The sequence below is a fragment of the Durio zibethinus genome, chromosome 5, assembly GCF_047325235.1.
Source record: "Durio zibethinus cultivar Kanyao isolate XHJ-2024 chromosome 5, ASM4732523v1, whole genome shotgun sequence".
In the NCBI taxonomy this organism is placed as follows: Eukaryota; Viridiplantae; Streptophyta; class Magnoliopsida; order Malvales; family Malvaceae; genus Durio; species Durio zibethinus.
In genome coordinates, this window is record NC_143166.1 from 31,079,611 (window position 1) to 31,099,702 (window position 20,092).

A 20,092-nucleotide genomic window follows, 5' to 3' on the forward strand; every position below is an offset into this window, starting at 1 on the left:
TAAAATATGAGTAATATTACAGCAAAAATATTCTAATCATCAAGTTGTTAATTTCATTCGGTCATGTGCAACTATTAGAAACGTGTACGATACCAAATTCATGGCTACAATTACTTAATGGTATTTAAAATTTCTATAGCATCGCGATTATCTTGATAAATTCATGTTTTAGTTGAACGAGTCATAAATAGAGAAGCTTGTAATTTGGTTTTAAAAAAAGGTAGGTTTTCTTTCTTAATTAATTAGTTCCTTTGCTGGTTAGATGGGAGTCAAAAAGAGAGCGCTTTGGTTAAGTTGATTTGAGAACTGATCTTTTATAGAATTAGCCAATTGAAGAGAAAGATCGAGGCACCGTATATAAATTAAGTTCTTCTCTTGAATGCAAGAGCATCAGTCTCCAAGTTTTACATCTCCACATATGTGGGTACTTTTTTTTTTTTTTTTTTGGCCAGTCTAAGGTTTTTCCTTACACTAGTAATTGCAAACATGTTAGGGAGAATATCCAAATCTTATCAAAATTTTCAAAAATCATGTAGGCTTCATTTAGAGGAGCATTTTCAAAACAAAGTGATAATAATATTCACCAATTATTCAAATGAAGCATTAATCGAAATACTACTGTTCTGGAATTTATGGCAACTTGTTGCTGTGGAAAAAGAATAGGAGGAGAGATGAATCTGTCCACAATGAAATTAATGTCAAATTTGCTAATGATGTCCTATCCAGACCAAAAACCATGACTAAAAACAATGCACTATGAATTCTGACTTGGTTCACGAAAAAAGACTAATAAAAAAATGGAAAAGAAGAGAAAAAAGTAGTACGATTTAGTCATAAACCCTCACCCAACTTTAATTTGAATGGTTTTCGGTGAGCCATATAAATAGTATCTTTTATAATGGTGAGCCAGTTCTAACCTTCAATTTTTTTCCACATGGTTTGTATCTCACCTGTCTGGTTGTGTACTTTCCAACCAACAATTCTAAATGAGTTTAAACCTAATAAATTGATCTTGCTTATCTGAAATACCTTTGAATTTGATGCTTTATCTTCTTGTATTTTCTATATGTATACCAGACACCAGATTGATTAGATTCTTTGGGATAAGACTCTATATGTATATGGGCAAATTTAATAATACCAAATGTGTAGTTTGGCATGTGAATTTAAATAGATAGACTTGCTTGTGTGCACCAGATCATATATTTCCATCCCACATGCAATATTACAATTGTCTTTCCATTTGCAGTAACTAGCAAGATTTCATTCCATGTGGTCCTCTATTCAAATGCATTTATTTGAACCAAGTTTTAATATAGTTGTTTTATGTAATTATCTTAAAAGAAATTTGAAGTTCAAATATCAATACCAATAATTTTTTGTATCCCAAACTATATCTGTATAAAAAAAAAAAAAAAAAAAAAAACGTGTCCAGTTCTATAGAAAAGTGAAAGTAACAACAATTTGAACGAATTTTGATGCTTTAGTGGTCATGAAAATTCATTGCTTTAGGTTTATAAATGGCATCAACATTCCTCTATGAAGCAAACACGCATGTACGATCATTGCTGATGACTTTCATAAGTTTTTTGGTTTATTGAGCTTTAGCAATCAAAATGCAGCTACAAAAATTCTAAGAGGTATTTGGTTAATAGAAATTCACAAATTTTTTCTCGAAATCTCGATGGTAGATATTTTATTCTCATGTTTTGTTTAAAGTAATCTAATTACAAAAAAAAAATGATAAATTTTTAATAATACCTAAACTACCAAAATCATAAATGCACATCTTCCTATAATATTTTAGATTGCATTACCTTATTTCCAAATTAGATTTTTAAAAAAATTATAAAATAGTAGTTACCTTTTAAAAAATATATCTGAAAGTAATTGTAACTCAATTGTAAGTTATTTTTATTAAAAAAAAATTTTATATTTCAATTAATGACGTTCGACATGAAAAAATATCTTAAATAATTTATCATTTAAAACATTTAAGTTAAAAAAACATCGATGATCATTTAAGGTATTTTCATACAAAAATATTTTAAATAATAATCAAATAGGACGCTTATATCTTAAAAGTATCTTAAATAATCATTGCATCAATTATCTAATAAGATTATTTAATTTAATCAATTATTTAATTTTTTTAAAGTATAATTATTAAAACGTTTTCTTTACAAAAACATTTTAAATAATAATTTTATTTTTAAAAATACCTTTTATTTTTAATTTTATTTTAAATTAAATCATCTTTAATTAAAATGATTAAATTGGATCAGCTTATTATTTGAACTGTTTCTTAGTATTATTTTTTATTATTTAAATAATTTATGTAAAATTAAGATTTAGACTTAATTTTTTATTTTTACATTAAAAAACATGTGAATTGAATCAATACATATTTTTTCTAAATAATTATTATATTTAACACTTATTAAATGCTAAAATCAACATTTAATTTTAAATTTTTCTTTGGATTGGATGTCAGTTGAATTAATTGAACGGGGATAGGGCTTTTATCCATTCAATTTCACATCCAATTTTTTAAATATTGCTTTAACAATGAAATTGCATAAATATACTATTAATTATCTTAATGCCTTTTTTAATAATTAAAATATTGAAAAAAAAAAACCTTCAAATTTTATCATTTTATTTAAATAATTTTTTTTACTTTTATTATATTTAAATAAATCATTATTTTTTAATTTGTAACAAAGAAGTTTTTATTTCAATAAAATATTAATTTATGTTAATTATTTCTTTAAATATAAATAAAAAATTAATTTAAATACAAATTAAAGTATAAATATTTATTTAAATATAAAATAAAATATAAAAAATTATTTAAGTAAAAAAATATAAAAATTTATAAAAATATCAAATTTAGATAATTTTTTTATTATTTTAACTTTTTTCTAATTAACATGTATAATTTTTCTGCTTATTTGTTTTTGGTGGTTCTTTTCTCCTCATTAAACCAAAAAATTTAAAGAAGAGAAATTAAGGTGGGAGGGAGTTGTAGAATTTTGGCAACAGACAATGAAAGGTGGGAGAAAAAACAGCGAGCCAATTGGAGTACGATGGAAATGAGGATATTAATAATTAATTAATAGTAATGTAAATGAATTTTTTGAGACTGATCACATCAGTCACTTCTTATCTTGTCAACATAAAAAAGCCTGACTACATATGCGTTTAATAACTTCATTCAAGGCATTTAAGGCACTTGAATTTTGAAAACCCAATGATCATTTGAGATATTTTTTATATAAAAATATTTTAAATTATCATTAATTATGACGTTTGTATCTTAAAAAATTTTTAAATAGTTTTAGTTTAAAAAATATCTTTTATTTTTATATCAAAAAATTATATAAGATGGTTTTTAAAAAAAACCTTAAATAATAATTTTATTTTAAAAAATACCTTTTTTAAAAAAAATTTATTTAAATCATTTTTGTATAAAAAAATTTTAAATAATTTTTTTATTTTTTAATTAAAAATTTATAAAAATAAAATGATCATTTAAAATATTTTTGTATAAAAACCTCTTAAATAATCTTATCAATTTAAGCGCACAAAATATCAAACATCTCAATTAATGATATTTTACAAATAAAAACAACAATCAAATAAAATATTTAAGTATTCTTTTATTGAAAAAAATATCATTTACTATTTAGATATGAATTTTTAATAAAATAAAATAAAAATTATTATTATATATGTCAAAAAAATTATGATAATTATACAAAAATTCATATACATATATTCTCTCAAACGAATGAATTTGAATTAAATATGCCGTAAAAAAAAAAAAAAAAAAAAAACCCTTGATTATTGTACTTTTTTCCGGAATTACACTTTCCTCGTAATCTGAAATTCCGAGGACCAAACGACCCTAATGAATAAAACATGGATTAACATACACTTCTATGTTAGTTTCTAATAAAACAAATTTCAAGTTCATAGCCTGATAAGATATAAAGTGATCGCAGCAATTATCCTCGCTGTTGCACTAAAAGCTATCCAAAACAACAGATTATGCTGTTCAAGGCATGTGTCAACCTCTCAATTGTTGGGAAAAAAGGCATTGCAACTGGAGGTGAGCATGATTTTGATACAAAATGCTGACAGTGGCACCAGTTAGATGAGAAGGATATCCATTGTGCCAAAAGATGCTGGAGATCCAGAAACATGCATGGCATGGTCAAAAGAACTCAAGATTTGCCATTTTAGGGCTTGCCAGTGGTCAGGTTTCTCAACTTTCTGTCATGGTTTAGCATGGCACTGACACCCTCAACAACCAAGATAATCTGCAAAAGAAGGCCAGAGTAAGGAAAACAAAATCAATAATCAGATTAGGTTCAAATTTCTTTTGACTAAGGCTCCATTTGGGAGCCCAATTGGGACGCTCCCACTGCACCAGAGGATGCATTTTATGGCTAAATCTTTAGCCTAAGAAAGTCTTCATATCTTCAAAATGATAAGATTAAACATCAATATTCTATTAAATAGATTGAAAGGTCCTCAAATCCATAATTTCAAGCATATAATTATGCAAATGTCAATTAAGGAGGAAATAAATCAATTTATGCTGTTTTGACAACATTGACTGCTTCATACAATTGAAATAAAAATAATTTAAAACATAAACCCGTGTCAAAGAGGGGAGGAATTCAAACATGAAGAAACTTGAGCATGTCCATGTAAGCCATCTTAGTTTTAACTTTAGAATAAATATTACCATACATTCAACTAAAAAAACTATGACGAAACTATGAAAAATACAACAGGAATTAGAGAGTTATGACTCTTTTCTTAGTATTATTTTCTGTCATTACTCTATGCTACTTTGATGTTCACAATGTTATCAATAAATAGAAAGAAGCTAATTTGACTCTACTGAAATTTCATATTGGACAACCTGATATCAAGTTATAGATAAAAAAACAATGAATCAGAAAATCAAAATAACTCACCTGCAAGCATGCATAAATCATAGCAGTTGCAAACTTTTGCATTGCCGGTGCCCTGTAAATTTCAGCCAGTCAAATCACAGTACAAGGGAACTATATACTTCTACTCATTTTGCCATTAAAAAGGATGAGGTTTACCCTCCATATCAATAGGTTGTGCATTACAGGGCTAAGAAGAGAAACCCCAACATATCCACAGAAGAGGAGGAAAGAGAATTGAATATCTGCATGGCATAGATAAGGCTTAAAATACAAAACCATGATAAATTCCATTCATTATAAAAAAAGAACCTATTAACTTACCAGCTAATTCGTTAGCAAACCAACCCAACAAACCCAAGTACAGTGCTGAATCTCCAACCTAATCAAAATTAAACCACAAATGATGAGGGGAATGACCAATCAGATTTTTAACATTAAAAAAGTTCAGAAACCTCTGCAACAGCTAGACAGACTAATAATTTCTCATTTACAGAAAAAAAAAAAAAAAAAGGGTCCAGAAAAAAATGACAGCATAAGAGCCACAATCTAGCCTCTGTTAGTTCATGCATATCAGACGCAATGTGGACCAAGGTGTACAATACTTTAAACTTACCTCAATTCAACTTATGTTCATTGAAGCCAATGCATCCAAACCAGATGATATTGGCAATAAACATACAATATCACACTAATGTAAGCATACAACAAGACAAGGAAACACAAAAGAATGATGAGGCAGGAAAACACAATGGACTCCTATTTATAGAAAATCACCGGGGCGATTGGGTAAATATTCATTAAGCAACATTAAAAGACACTATTTGATATTTAGAGAATCTTAGAGATCAAGGATGGTGACACAGGCTGTCGATGTTCTCATATCCAACATTCACAATCAGCTTGGAAAAGGTTAATATTCACCCACTTCATGTGGATTTTATCCAAAGCTGCTATTTACAACAGTAAACATCATTATTAAACCAGCTGTATTACAAGTATCTGGCAAAAAAGAAATGAGTCAACAACTTTATCATCTACCCTAATTTGAGCACCTAACTGATTGCACCAACTAGATTGTGGTAGTCAGCATGTAAATAATTATCTAGCTCATATCTATATATATATATATATGACTTAGCTAAAATCACAAGTTAATGGTGTTGCATGTCAAATTTTCAGAAATCAGTTCCAAAAAAAAGGTATAAATAGAACAGCCAAAAATATATGTTGAGAACTTACTGATGGATAGGACTTCAGCATGAAAAATATGGCAATGTATACAAAAGCCAGGAAGCAGGGCCGGTGGCAAAGCCGTATGGCTAACGGCAATATCATAAATAGAATATTCACATGGAAAACTATCAAAAAGAAGTTCCTGAAAAAGCCAAAAACTTCAGCAGAGAAATACCTGCAACAACATATCAAGGACATGAGACTGTAAGTGATGATCAACTTAAGTTGCATCACACATGCAATAAAGATAATTTTGAACTTACTGTAAAACTCCTATATTTGGGGACAAATCTTCCACAATGAGGATGAATCCATATGTACTATAAAACCAGCCACACAGAATGTACAGTCAAAATCTTTTATATAACAATCTTATAAGAAAAAGTAAAGTATGGACTATCTCAAAACCAATAAAATGCTAGATGACTTAATTAAAAAGCAACAAGTTCTGCTTTTAAATTCTGGAAAATCATTGAGGATAAATTCATCAACCTCAACAAGACCTTTAACTTGGTTTCACATTCAAAGGTTTTTAACAACATTTGTAATAAGCTGCTGCAAACTACTTTGTATAAAGCAGTACTAGGCCTAGCAAATGAATAGTAAAATATTCACCAGAGATTTAATATTGACAAAAGAAAAATGTATTTGTAATAAGCTGCTGCGAACTACTTCGTACAAACCAGTACTAGGCCTAGCAAATGAATAGTAAAATATTCACGAGAGATTTAATACTGACAAAAGAAAAATGTATAACTAGGAAAAAACATCTTTGCGTTCTTCCTCAAAGTCTAACCCTAGCACAATGCAAATAAAAAAGAAAGAAGCAAAAACTGCAGAACAATATGGCATTCAATTGGTACCTTTTAAACATCTCCGATAGACCACCAAACTGTTTCAAAGAAATGCCATAAAGAACCAACAAATAGACTGACCATAGAAGAGCCCAAAATGCAAAATGAATGATTGGTCTCCATGAGAAGCCAAGAGGGAGCTGTGACCGGTTCAACATGTCTTCTTGTTGGTGCCTTTGCATAAACAATTTCCTAGAAGGAGCATCTCGACCGCATCCCAATAAAAAGATCACCTGTAAGAAAGCTGAACAATAATTATACTTCTTGGAGATTGACTTACATTGAGAAACCTGAACAAGGAAATTTAAAAAATATCTTGTGCACGTTATAAACACTTGCTCTATGGATACAGATAGATAAAACAAGATAAAGGTGTACTGGAATAATCAGAATAGCAGGATAAAGAGACAAATGAGTTGCAATGACCCATCCAAAAGCAGCCAAGTGAACAAGTCCTGCAATCCACAGAAACATTATTCAATAGAAAATGCTATTTATGCAAGAATGGTACCAAATAAACACTAATGCATTCATATGTCGATAGCTGCAAATCCCAATTGACAACTCAAGAAGAAGTTCATCAAATGATGACCCAAAACTACCAAAATATAACAACAAATCGATAAAATTTCCATTTACAGCAAAACTAAAATGTAGCAGCTGCACACATAGACACATCCAAAACACCCCTTATCTCTAAGAAACAAAATGTTGCCAAGGTGATAACTGTTCACCGACTCTTGAGTAACATATTACAAATGGGATATCTTCAACCCGCCACTTTTTAGCGTATTTAGAGACCCTGGTGATAACCCTAAATACCTTAATTTACTCTTATAATTACACTAAAAACTATACGTATATGAAACTATTGTTGTTAAAATCAGGTTATAATAAAAAATCCAAACTTGTATGATGTGTGAGTGTCTATCGCTGATGCTAAAATTTTGAGGATACCTGTGTCTGACACTCCAAATCTACGTAGATACTTGATATCCATATCCTTTTAAACTCTAAATCGAAGCCCCATGATTAACAAGTAGTATAAGGATATGAGATGGGAATATTAAAAATAAGTTATAGCAGCATCAGAGTTCAAAGGTTTCAAGCACCAGAAGCATGATCCAGAATTCATTGGTTTTATAAGCATTCAAGAGATTTTGAGAGGAATGCATTCCTCAAGAACAAATTGACAAATTTCAACCAATAACTCAAAGGAGAAATCAAGACAAGTACAATGGTGTTTAAAGAAAATACACACACACAGAAGCTATCATCAACCACCAGAAGGGGATATTACAGCTTTCAAAAATCTCTTACGTGAAGATGCTCCATAAAGGCACAAGATGACAGCCATATTTTCAATTGGTGATGTTGACAAGCCCCCACATGCAACTATAGTGAAAGGATTCCACAAGTAGATAAGAGCAGCAACGTCTCCAGAAGAGATGACCTCTGGTTACAATCAATAACTAAGTTCATCAGCTTTACACAAGGAATGAAAGGAATACAACATGCATTTGACTGTAATTACATGAAGAATGCACAATGAAGTATTTTTTTTCGTCTTAATAACAATGCATACTAAAGAATTCACCTGAAACTTCTATTTGTTTAACAAGGCCTATTGATTCCAAACTATGAAGCTAAGCAAGCCGGAGATTTTGTCCAATAACGCAAATAAGCATTGCACTAACAACATCTGCAATCACACAAACCAAACTGTATCCAAAAATGTGTTGACATTAACAACATGAGCAAACAAATACACATTTTTTTTAAGAAAAAAATTGGCCATACTAGAAAAAACAGAAAAATCCACAAAAAATTGATCAACATTTTGCCTTAAATAGATCATTAAACACATTAAAATTATCACTAAAACGCATTAATATAAATAGAAGAAAAGATGCTACCTGTACAAAAGATGATTAGGCTGTCCTTCAATTCTGCACCACCCACAAATTTAAAAAACAAATCCTAATCATCAAAACATTAAGAAATGTAAATTAAAAAGAAAAAAAATCATTACAGATTAAAGCCTAATCATTAGGTTAAAAAAAGTTAATAATGGGCTGACGTAGAACCTCTTAACAGTAAGCGGTCCGAGAAGTGACAATAACAAAGGGGAACCATGGTACATAGATCCTGAAAACCCATAAAACCAGAAACCAAACACATTTCTTAATTTTATCTAATAGATATGAAAAATTAAAAAAAAATGTTAGGAAAAGAAAAAAGAGAACAACCTGCAAAAGGAGACACGGATGACTGCTTTAACCAGTAGCCTTCAGCCACTGCACTCAAAAAAATTCGAAAAAAAAAAAAGAAATTTTTAGTTAAAAAATAAAGAAAGGAAGAGACGAATTGAATGGATAGGGAGGGAAATGGAAAGTACGGCGATGGAAGCTGGTGAGAGGAGTGGAGACTTCGGGACGAGAAGATAGGTTCAGGTTTTTGGGACAGTAAATTAGAATCAGTCTGAAGATGATCGATGCTATCACCCAACTCCAAAACGAAAACGATGTGGCTTTCTTCTTCAGCTTCTCCATTTTTTTTTTCCCTCGATGATTGATTTCTTTTCAGTGTGCAGAGTAAACTGACTCGAAGTTCGATTGTTTAGAACAACACCGCCGCTATAGCGGAATTGATTTTACGGTTGATTTTGGGTTAATAGTCTGTATCGAATTGGGTCAAAAATTGGCCCAAACTCCTCCGGTCTTTAGTTCTATTTGGATGGTTAATGTTATTGATTTTGATGATTTTAAAAATAAGACGACGTTAAAATTAATTATTGTAATAATAAAATTGAGTATTGTAACCATAAATACTGTTTGAATGCAAATATAAGGGTGAGATAAAATATAATGAGAAATAAAATAATAATTAAAGATATTAAAATTAATAAATAATAAAATTTTAATAAAATTATTTTTATATAAAAATATAACAAGAAAGAAAATAATAATTAAAAATATTAAATTTAACAAATAATTAAAAATTAATAAAATTATTTTTATATAAATTAATAATTTTGTTAAAAATTAATAATATATGTATTAAATTTAACAAAATATTTTTACTTAATTATTTAAAATTATATGAATGATAAGTTAAATAATAATAAATTAATTTAAAAAACTTTTAAATTATAAAAAATAACAAGAAAAGCAATATTAAAATAAAAGAAAAGGTACGTGAAAGAATGCAACAAGAAAAGTTCATGCATTATAATAATAAGCAGGTCATCAAAACTCATTGATGTTCTCCAAACACCAAAACAACACGATTTATTAAAATTAAAATTACATTTCAACCTTCAACTTGCACGAGAAATATTTCATTTATATTATAATATTATAATAAAAAATATTAAAATTAAAAATGATGCTCCAAATTAAAAATTAATAGATATCATCAGACCATTTGACAATCTGTCTCCCTGTGCTTAGGAAGCTTTTAGATGTAAAATTACTTTATTAAAAAAATTAATTATTTATTACAAATTAAATATAATAATTAAATAATATATATCTATTTTAATAAATTTATATATAATAAATTATTATACATCATGTTTGTTTTATCCGTACGAGGAATCTGTACGTACCTAAGCCCGTATATGCATACCGCACTCACCGACCATCAAAAAAGGAACAAACACATAGAACCGTGCTTGAACGCGTGACGAGTAAAGCGACTAAAGCGAGTGTGAAAACGAGATTCGAACTCCGGCGTCATAAATTCGTTAACTTGACAAACGTTGACTTGGAACCCTGTTCAGCTTTTGTCTTCATTCTTTTTGCTTGCTGCAGGAGGTTTTCTCAGATTCACCTCCATATTTATAGCCTGTTTCAGAAGACAAATGAATTAAAAGAGGTTGAATTCGAGATGAGTTTCCAGGCTTTTGTCAAGTTTGCATTGATATGCTTTGATGCTCTTGCATGGTTATCTTCTTTTCTTTTTTTTTTTCATTTTCTTTTATTATTATTATTCTTTGTTAAACTTTTTTCTCATATTTCGTCCATTGTTTGCAGGCCTCTCTTTGCTTTGGGTTATCCATTGTAAGTCTCTCTTAACATATTTTATGATAATGGTGATATTTAGCAATTTACTGTTTCTTTTTCTGCTTCCATTGGTGTAATTTACTCTTTTAACATTTCTATTTTATGATGTTATAGCTTAATGATTAGATTCAAGATCATTTAAAATGACATAACTGGGGGGGGGTTATGTGATGGGCGATGATTTTTTTTTTTTTTTTACTCTTAACAGACGTGCTTCTATTCTTGCAATTGAGGATAATTCGATCACTGACACCAAGAAATTGGTCACCTACTGGGTTATCTTCTCACTTATTTCCCTGTTTGAACATGCTTTCATGGGCATGCTTCAATGGTAATCTTCTGTTTTTGGTGTTGGGTTTAGGGTTTCCAGTTGGTCTTCCATTTATTGACTTATTTGCTAACCCTAAATGCTGATTTCCAGGCTACCATTCTGGCCGTACATGAAGCTAACGATCGTCTGCTGGATGATGATACCACAGTTCGATGGTGCTTTTTATGTCTATAACCACTTTATTCACCCATGTCTTGATATAGACATGCAAACTATCATTAATTGGTTCAAGAAGCAGCAGGAGTTCGTTTTGAAGGACAATTTTCTGGCTGAGGCAGATAGATATGTTAAGGCACATGGACCTGAAGCTTTGGAGAAACTTATTGCTAGCAAGGTATGCTATATATATAATATATATAAGCTAGACAATTTTCTCTGAAATGCGGGATTCTCAGGACATGCTTGCTTCCTTATCCATAGGAGCACCAGGCGATCTATCTAGATACAAGGAAAAGAAAAAAGATAAAACATTAATGGTTATTGAACACAAGTTGTGATAAGGTAAAATAACATAATTTTTAGAACTTCCATGTTCTAATCCTTTTGTTTCACAATGTTATCAAAGGGCACAGAGCCTAGCATATTGCAGAAAGACATAAAACCTGTACAAGTAACGGAGAAAAGGGAAGTTGCTCCAGTGAACTTGGTAAAGTTTCGTACTCATTTTTCTTTGGAATTTCATCCTAGCATACGAGTTTTCCCTAGGGAAAGGAAAATCTTTGTGCCCTGGTATGGAAATGGGAATATGCATGAGTTTTATGCCTTTCCTACAATAGATCAGAACACAAAACATTTGTCATAGCTTCTGATGTCAGACTTTATCACTTTTGCAGGTTCCTGAAACAGAGCCCAATAATGCTCTGACAGTGAACAATATTATTACAGGTCCCAGAATCAAGGAAGCAGCAGTTTGCCATCCTCCTGAGATACCTTCAGAAAAGCAAGTTCAGAAGGAGTGGACCTGTGCTATGTGTCAAGTGACAACCACAAGTGAGAAAACCTTGAATAGCCATCTCCAAGGAAGACGACATAGGAATGCTTCTGAGGAGCTAATGAAGGCAAAGAATCAGCCTTCCAAAGGCAAAGTTTCTTTTGCTTCAGTGGTTTGGGATAAGAATTCTGATCTTCCCCATAATGAACCTCAGATACATGCTTCCAGCACTAGTATTCAGGCAAGCCAAAAGATGCAGCAAACCTCAGTGTCTAAGAACTATGATCTTCCCAGAAGTAATACATCCACATCCAGCAAAGCGGTGAATCCTGAAGCAGGGACAAGCAAATCTAATCTGCCCAAAGAGGAACCAAAGAAATCATTACCAAACAAAACGGCAGGAAATAAAGAAAAACCAAGTGAAAAGGTACAAGGCGAGCAGCAGGCTCAGAAGAAAGATGCTGAAATTAAAATTCCTCAATTTTGGTGCACCATTTGTAAAATAAGATGCAATAGTTCAGAAGACTTGAACTGTCACCTTTGGGGAAGGAAACACTTAGCCCGGATTCAACAACTGGATAGTCTTGGACGAGGCAAGCTTGCTTGAGTTACTGGTGTCGTTTGTGTACTTAATCTTGAAATCTCCACCGATGTATCGTTTAGAAAGCTAACCATGAGACGATGTCTCTATCTTGACGGTTTTTCTTTATCCCAGGGCTTTCTTAGTTTTCAGCATGTAATGCAGAACTTGATCGTATCGCCAAAAAAGGTTAGCTTGGTAATGTAGTGGATTGTTTCTGAGTTTTCTTGTTACACAAATCATCCTCTTGCATGTAATTGATCTGATCCATCAGTCTGTGAATGATAAACCAAATAAGTAATAAACAAATTAGTTTTGAAAACATTAAATCGCAAATCGATTCGTGAAAGATCTGCTTTTACGATTTAGATATGTATGATAATCATGATGTTACTCTGGGCGATAAACTTCCATTGTTTCATGTGAAGGACTTGTGCTGATTACCTCACCACATTCTGTGAGAAATGATGACTCTTATAGAAGAGAGATCTATATTTCACGGACGTTGGAAATGTAAGAAAGCGAAGCACAAAGGATGAGCAGTTTTGAAGCTTCAGTTACATTCTTGGTTCCGTATTTTATTTTTATAATAACATGGTCAGGGTATTTTAATCCTTTTCTCATATCTAATCCACTTTCTGAACAATTTTTAAGAGTGCATTCAGAATTCTACTCTGAAAAATTGCTCATAAAGATGGAACCCAAATTGACATAAAAAAAAAAAAAAAAAAGAACTCCTCCCCTTACCAATTGCACTTAACCCTTTTGAATGTTTGGTAACATACTTTGCCACACAGCTACAATGACATGAATCAATGCTTTCTTATGGAGTGATTTATGTTCCCAGCAGGCATTGAGGCTTTCGATGGACAATCAACGGCGAACCAAAACACAGTATAATGCCTAACAGAGAGCCCGGGTACCGAAACAAAAGGCCCCTGAAATTGAATTTATTCGTAAGGCTACGATCTAGGAGTGTCAAGCACCATTGAGTTTTTCCAGAAGAGTAGTCCTTCACTTCTCAGCAAACTATTATTGCTCAGAACAAAGTGCGACTTTTGACTTAAAAGCTAAGAAAATCTTAGGTAAATGATCTTTTCTCCTAAAATTAAAAACATTTTCAGCTTTTGTCCCCCCTCCCCCTTTCCATCTTATTTACTTGACAGTTGGCGGGGAACTGGAATAAGTTGAAAGAAACAAAGCAGGAAGACCTTAATATTAGTTTACGGCAGGGTACATACTACTCCTGAAAGAACAATCCCACAGCGTGATTACAACTTCTGTGATGTTGGCATCGCTAGGGAAACTCCACTGCCGCTTGGGAGACCCTTCCATTGTTGAGTCACTGTTTTAATCTGGGTATAAAAGTTAACTCCAGCCTTGCCTGCAATTGAGGATAAGATTCCAACTCAGAAAGTCATACAGAGAAACGGGGTGGATATTATTGGTTGGCAAGTTGAGGAACCGTGTTAGTTATGATGCATATATTACCGTAAAAGTTAAGGTCGCCAGCAAAAGATGCCTTAGAGCCAGTAAATGAGAAAAACGGTAAAGGAACTGGTATGGGAACATTGATGCCAACCTAAATAGAAACAAAACAAATTACCAATTTGAATTTTAGAGCAACAAAGAAATGACCTCACAGTTAATCCTATCATATTGTGTAAGAGGTACTTATAAAGATTCTGCAATTGCAGCTCTGAGCAATTCTCCATATATCCTACTATATTTCATCCAGAGTTTTACCTGCCCAGCCTCAATCTCTGTCTGGAATTTCCTCGCAGCTGCACCGGATGTAGTGAATATAGAAGCACCGTTGCCATATCTGAAAGAACAACTCACAAGTAAAACAAACGCGAATATTTAACTTAGATGGAGCAAGAGAGAAGCTGTGACTCAGGACGTACTTGTTTCTATTAACAATGTTTATAGCCTCTTCCAAGCTGTCAGCCTGAACATTGGGTGTGAAATGAAGAGCAGTTAACAGTTGGCAATGCTAATGAATCAACAGTTTGATTAGCTTAGAAACAGGAAAGGAAGTAACTCACCTTCATGCAAATGAGAACTGGGCCAAAGATTTCCTCCTGCACAGGCCAAAATAAAGTAGTCAGGTATCTTCTGTGAAGGTTCAAGAGTCACTTTACCCACTGTCCCCTGGTGTTTTCCAGATCATAGTCTAAACAATGTATTACAAGTTATAAACAAAAATTAATACCTTATAACATTCCATGTCAGCTGTGACACCAGATAAAATTGTGGGACCAACAAAATTGCCTTGCTCATATCCTGGAACCTATTTTGTCACTCATAGATAGTTAATAACAGGTTTTTGCTAAAAAGTTTGAAAATCTAGTTAGAAACAGGGAAAAAAAGACCCAACAAGGACCATACTAAGCCACTTCAGAAAGATATCAAAAAACCAAACAGGAAAGAAGACAAAAGGAGAAGGAAGGATCTTAGGTAGACCAGCAAAATCACCTGGATTGTAGTAATAATTTATTCTTACTGGATCATATTATATGCTATAAATTTAATTCCATCTCTACTGCCAATAGGCCCAAGACAAATCCATTTGTAAGTGGATCCAAAATTCCAATCATTTTGTGCTCTTTCATAGGGTTATCCAATCTTGAAGAAGGAATATACTATCACCTATATGATGCCAAAAAAAATGGACAAAACCAAATAATGAATAAGGTAGAACATTAAATACCACTATGTTTCTCCCATCAAGCAGTAGTTTGGCACCACTCTCAACTCCGGATTGAATTAATCTGCATATTCGTTCCTTAGCCTGTCAATGCAAAAGAATTCCAATGAAAAACAAAAACATCGAGGATCCAAACAAATGCAAAGAATGAATCAAAAGCATTAAAAGGGCATCATAAATTATAGAATATGAAGTCATTAGCCCCCATCCCTCAGGATGGGGTCAAGTTGGATCAGGCTACAACCTTTTTGCTGGGAGGCCCAGCTCCAAGTCCCATTAGACAACTCTATGATTGACTTGATACCTTGATAAGGGTAGGCCTAGGATAAGTAATAGATTTTACCGTACTCCCAAACTATGGGGGCAATTCAAATTGTCCAAAGAAAGGAACTTGGAATGACTTCTACCATTTTTATCATGAGATTTGGTATCATGCAAGCAGTAGTCTGTAAAAGGTGAGAAATATTTGAAACACGTATTACCTGTTTGCTAATTACAGGACCAAGGTCTGCATCAGGTTCAGTTCCAGCATTCACTTTAAGAGCTTTGGCACGTTCTACCAGTTGATTCTCCCTGGAAAAGGTCAAAACTGATACCTCCTAATCATAGATTCATAAGATATAAACAAGATAAGACATGAAAAAAAACCCAATACCATGATTCTGAGTCACCAACAAAGACTATTGTGCTAAGTGCCATGCACCTTTGTCCAGCAGCACCAAAACCAGCAGCAACTAGAGCATTTAAAGCAGCATCCTTGTTTGCATCAGGCATCACAATGCCATGATTTTTGGCACCCATGTTGGACTGAGCAGAATAGTTAATCAGGAAGGAAATTAGTTCAACTTTAGAAACCATATTAGTTGTTAAGCATCCAACCTATTACCAATTGGCAAGGTAGATATGTCCAACCTGAATATAAAGACATAGCTAACTGTAAAATGATGTGAGATATGATGGCTTAACAGAAGTGATCCTATCACTAAGAGACAAATTGCATATCACTTACAAAAGTAAATGAATTGCAATTACCTGCACACGTTTTCCTTTAACAGAAGCTCTTCCATATATGTGCATGCCAGCCTTCAAAGAAAGACATTAAAACATCAAGTAAGAATATGACCAGCATATAAAACAGCTTTGCAAACATCAATGATCCTTTCATGAATTTCAATAAGAAGTTTAAGACAACCTAGAACTCATAACCAGTCATATCACAACAGAAATAGTCATTTTAATTTTCCCACAAAATATAAACATACAAATTAGGCAAAGGCAGTCTGTGGTGCTAAAAAAATAAAACATAAAGGAGAGAATGAACATGATAAAATAGTTTATATCTTCACAAAAACTAGGAAATCATCAGAAAGAGAGGGTTAAAAATTAATAGGCTGTACTCCAATATTCTAAGATTCTTTTCTTGCCAAAAAAAAAAATTAAGGACATGGGGAAGAGCTGAAACCCAAGACAACCAACACCTAGTTAATTAAAGACATTCAAAAATGTTAAATGAGATTTGGTCTGTATGGCCAAGAAATGAAACAGATAAAATAAAAAATCAGGTTTTCATATTTGGTATGGTATTGACCAAAGAAAGTCGAAATTGACAAAATTGTTAATATCAGGTTACCACCACTGATATTAAGAGCAATAACTAAGATATTAATCATGTGAACTATATTTAGATCCCAAATGATTATGAAAGCTGAGAAATGAGAACACATACATGGCTATGTATGTGCTTTGGATGCAAAGGCATACTGATGAAGAATGGAGATATGCTATGCATACTTACAGTATTGGAACCAACAAATGATATGGCTCTAATATCGTCATCATCACAAATAGCATTAACAATGTCCTGCCACAACCAAATATATCAGGATATATATAGTAGAATCAATTCACTGAAACATCATAAGTTTATGTCATTCAAACAACAATGAAGGAAAATATGATTTTGTTTTTTTTCCTAAGGATGGTAATGCAAACTGTGAATTTACAGAAAAATCATAAATTGATATTCAAAGTGACGATTAACAAATTCCAAGTATGCAAATAGGTGTATTGAAAGGGAGAAACATAAGCAGTAGACTTCATAAAATAATGTTGCTGAAGAACATACATTGGTGCCTTGAACAATATTTAAGACACCGTGAGGCAAACCAGCTTCCATTGCTAACTCTGCCAGCATTATAGATGCCCCTGGAAAAGTATAAAAGTAACATTTTAAGAAAAGAGATAGGGAAAAAAGAAGTTATGTAAGAACAAAAGAATGACAACCAAGTTGTCTTTTTTCCAGGTAACTGATAAAATTAAGGTAGAAAACAGTAGCAATTATAAGAAAAACTCAAACTATAATGTACCGCTCAAGCAGGATGCGGCACATCAACATTCAAGTATCTTTAAAGACCAGACCAGGTAAAACAATATATAGCAACCTTTTGTCCTCTAAGAATTAACACATCACAGTACAACAAGGAAAATAAAACCCCAGATTCTACGTCATAACAGTTAGAAGGTTGTACTCACCAGGATCCTTTTCTGATGGCTTTAAAATAAAGGTATTACCACAAGTAACTGCTACAGGAAACATCTGCAATTTGGTAGGAGGACAAACATGTACATTAAGAAATAGATACAAGTTAATCGAGCAAACTTGTTTTATCCATCAAGACCTGACTTCAATTAGCAGAGGATAACATGCACTCACTATGCTATGAAAATTGAAACTACTAGGGGTAAAAAGAAAACTTGCCCATAAGGGAATCATTGCTGGAAAGTTGAAGGGACATATCCCTGCACAAACGCCAAGTGGCTCTCTTATACTACATGTATCAATTCCACTAGATACATTGGGGACATACTCTCCCATTTGCAGGGTTGCCATTCCGCAGGCATGTTCCACCACCTCTATATGAAAAAGTCCAGAAAATAAAATAAAAAAAAGGAAAAATTATTAATCCATACTGTTTGTCAAGGTCGAAGATTTTTGCAATTAACTCAAACAATACAGTGAAGAATATAGATACTAACCAAGCCCCCGAAAGACATCTCCATGAGCATCCTTCAATGTCTTGCCCTGTTCAGTTGTAATATTCTTGGCAAGTTTATCCTAACAAAAAATAGATTAAATAGAAAGATTAGCTAAAAGCCTCTATATAACAAAATTATTACAGAAATAAAAACCTGAACTAATCTCATGTTTACCATGTCCCTATGAATAAGCTCTTGGAGTTTGAACATGATACGCTGACGAGTTGTAATTGGGGTATTTCGCCACGACGGGAAAGCTTGCTTTGCTGCAGCCACTGCAGCTTTAAACTCTTCACTTGTAGTTAAAGGAACTCGTGAAACAACTTCTTGTGTTGCCTATTTGCCAAATAACAAATATTTTCCATAAATCCTACAAACATTTAAATTCAAATATAGATACACATGAAGATGAAGAGAGACTCACAGGGTTTATAACATCAATGGTTGCTGTTGACTTTGAATCAACAAAAGCACCTCCAATAAGATTAGGAACCCTCTGTATAAAATACAATCAATCAATCAATACACATATAAAAAGATTCAATAAATAATTAAATACCATTCCAGAAGTCCTCTTTTGATTGCAATAAAAAGATTAATCTTGATTTAAAAAAATAATAAATCACGTATATATATATATATATATACACACACACACATGGTTGAGTAAAGAAAGAGAATCAAAGGCATGTTACCGGAGGATTACGGTGATTAAAAGAGGGTTCAGTCGCAGTAGAGAAACGAGAGTTGGCAGAAGCCAAAACCTGAGGCCTTAAAGCACTTAAATTCTTCACTGCAACAAAAGAAACATGGAAATAATCAAAATAAAACAAACAAATCAAAACACTTTTTTTCTTTTTTTTTTTTAACTATTTCTTTACCTCTTTGAAGAGAAAATCGCATCAACATTTTCTTTTCCTTTTTTTTTTTTTCCTTCGTGAAATGAGTTCACTGAATTTGATAGAGATGATGATGATGACGTTCTTTTGGAGCAGACCGCAACGATTCCTAAAAGTTAATAATAATAATAATAGGAAGTAGCGTGAAGGGTATATAATGGTCAAGAAGAGTAGTGATATTTTTTTTTCTCAAAATTTTTAATAAATAATTAAAAATATTTTGATTATTTGTATTAATTTAATATATCATATCAATTTAATATGATTAATGTCACCTCAAATTAGTTCTATTTTAATTGTCTCCTCATGATTTCTTTCAATTTACTTATAAATATGAAGATTTAGGCATAAAGAGAGCAATTTGATTGTATCCAACAGGTTTTAACCCGACTTGATCTCTTGGGTTTAATTTTTTTTTTTTGAAAATTAATTATCGGGTTGGGTCAAATCGGATGATAAAAGAAAAAAATTAAAATTAGGT

The 20,092-nt window shown here is 32.0% G+C and overlaps 2 protein-coding genes and 1 pseudogene across 4 annotated transcripts; 1 reads left to right on the forward strand and 2 right to left on the reverse strand.

Annotated features, from left to right (window-relative positions):
• Nucleotides 1-4,080: 4,080 nt before the first annotated feature.
• On the reverse strand, nt 4,081-9,733 carry LOC111282771 (uncharacterized; annotated as a pseudogene). Its single transcript, XR_016342305.1, has 14 exons — nt 9,456-9,733; nt 9,307-9,354; nt 9,145-9,205; nt 8,974-9,006; nt 8,655-8,779; nt 8,378-8,512; nt 7,436-7,512; nt 7,067-7,290; nt 6,467-6,523; nt 6,210-6,378; nt 5,292-5,349; nt 5,127-5,212; nt 4,992-5,043; nt 4,081-4,325 (listed from the first exon to the last, which is right to left on the reverse strand). The product of XR_016342305.1 is annotated as an uncharacterized LOC111282771 (transcript).
• A 1,099-nt stretch (nt 9,734-10,832) lies between these two features.
• On the forward strand, nt 10,833-13,187 carry LOC111281825 (uncharacterized). 2 transcript variants are annotated; one of them, XM_022869534.2, is made up of 6 exons: nt 10,833-11,004; nt 11,095-11,121; nt 11,333-11,455; nt 11,546-11,789; nt 12,021-12,101; nt 12,289-13,187. In XM_022869534.2, the coding sequence occupies exons 1-6, from the start codon at nt 10,949-10,951 to the stop codon at nt 12,991-12,993; spliced, it is 1,236 nt and encodes a 411-aa protein (XP_022725269.2). In that variant the 5' UTR covers nt 10,833-10,948; the 3' UTR covers nt 12,994-13,187. The 2 variants fall into 2 exon arrangements, with proteins under 2 accessions (XP_022725269.2, XP_022725271.2); XM_022869536.2 differs by lacking the exon at nt 12,021-12,101 and having other exon boundaries at nt 10,873-11,004.
• A 679-nt stretch (nt 13,188-13,866) lies between these two features.
• LOC111281824 (methylmalonate-semialdehyde dehydrogenase [acylating], mitochondrial-like) lies at nt 13,867-19,705 on the reverse strand. The gene is made up of 19 exons (XM_022869533.2): nt 19,594-19,705; nt 19,408-19,505; nt 19,137-19,208; nt 18,887-19,048; nt 18,713-18,791; nt 18,435-18,589; nt 18,209-18,272; nt 17,802-17,881; nt 17,472-17,537; nt 16,709-16,759; nt 16,332-16,483; nt 16,159-16,249; nt 15,680-15,760; nt 15,182-15,259; nt 15,015-15,050; nt 14,874-14,917; nt 14,713-14,791; nt 14,458-14,548; nt 13,867-14,350 (listed from the first exon to the last, which is right to left on the reverse strand). Exons 1-19 carry the CDS (start codon nt 19,619-19,621, stop codon nt 14,238-14,240), a joined length of 1,620 nt encoding a protein of 539 aa, XP_022725268.2. The 5' UTR covers nt 19,622-19,705; the 3' UTR covers nt 13,867-14,237.
• Between the last annotated feature and the right edge of the window lie 387 nt (nt 19,706-20,092).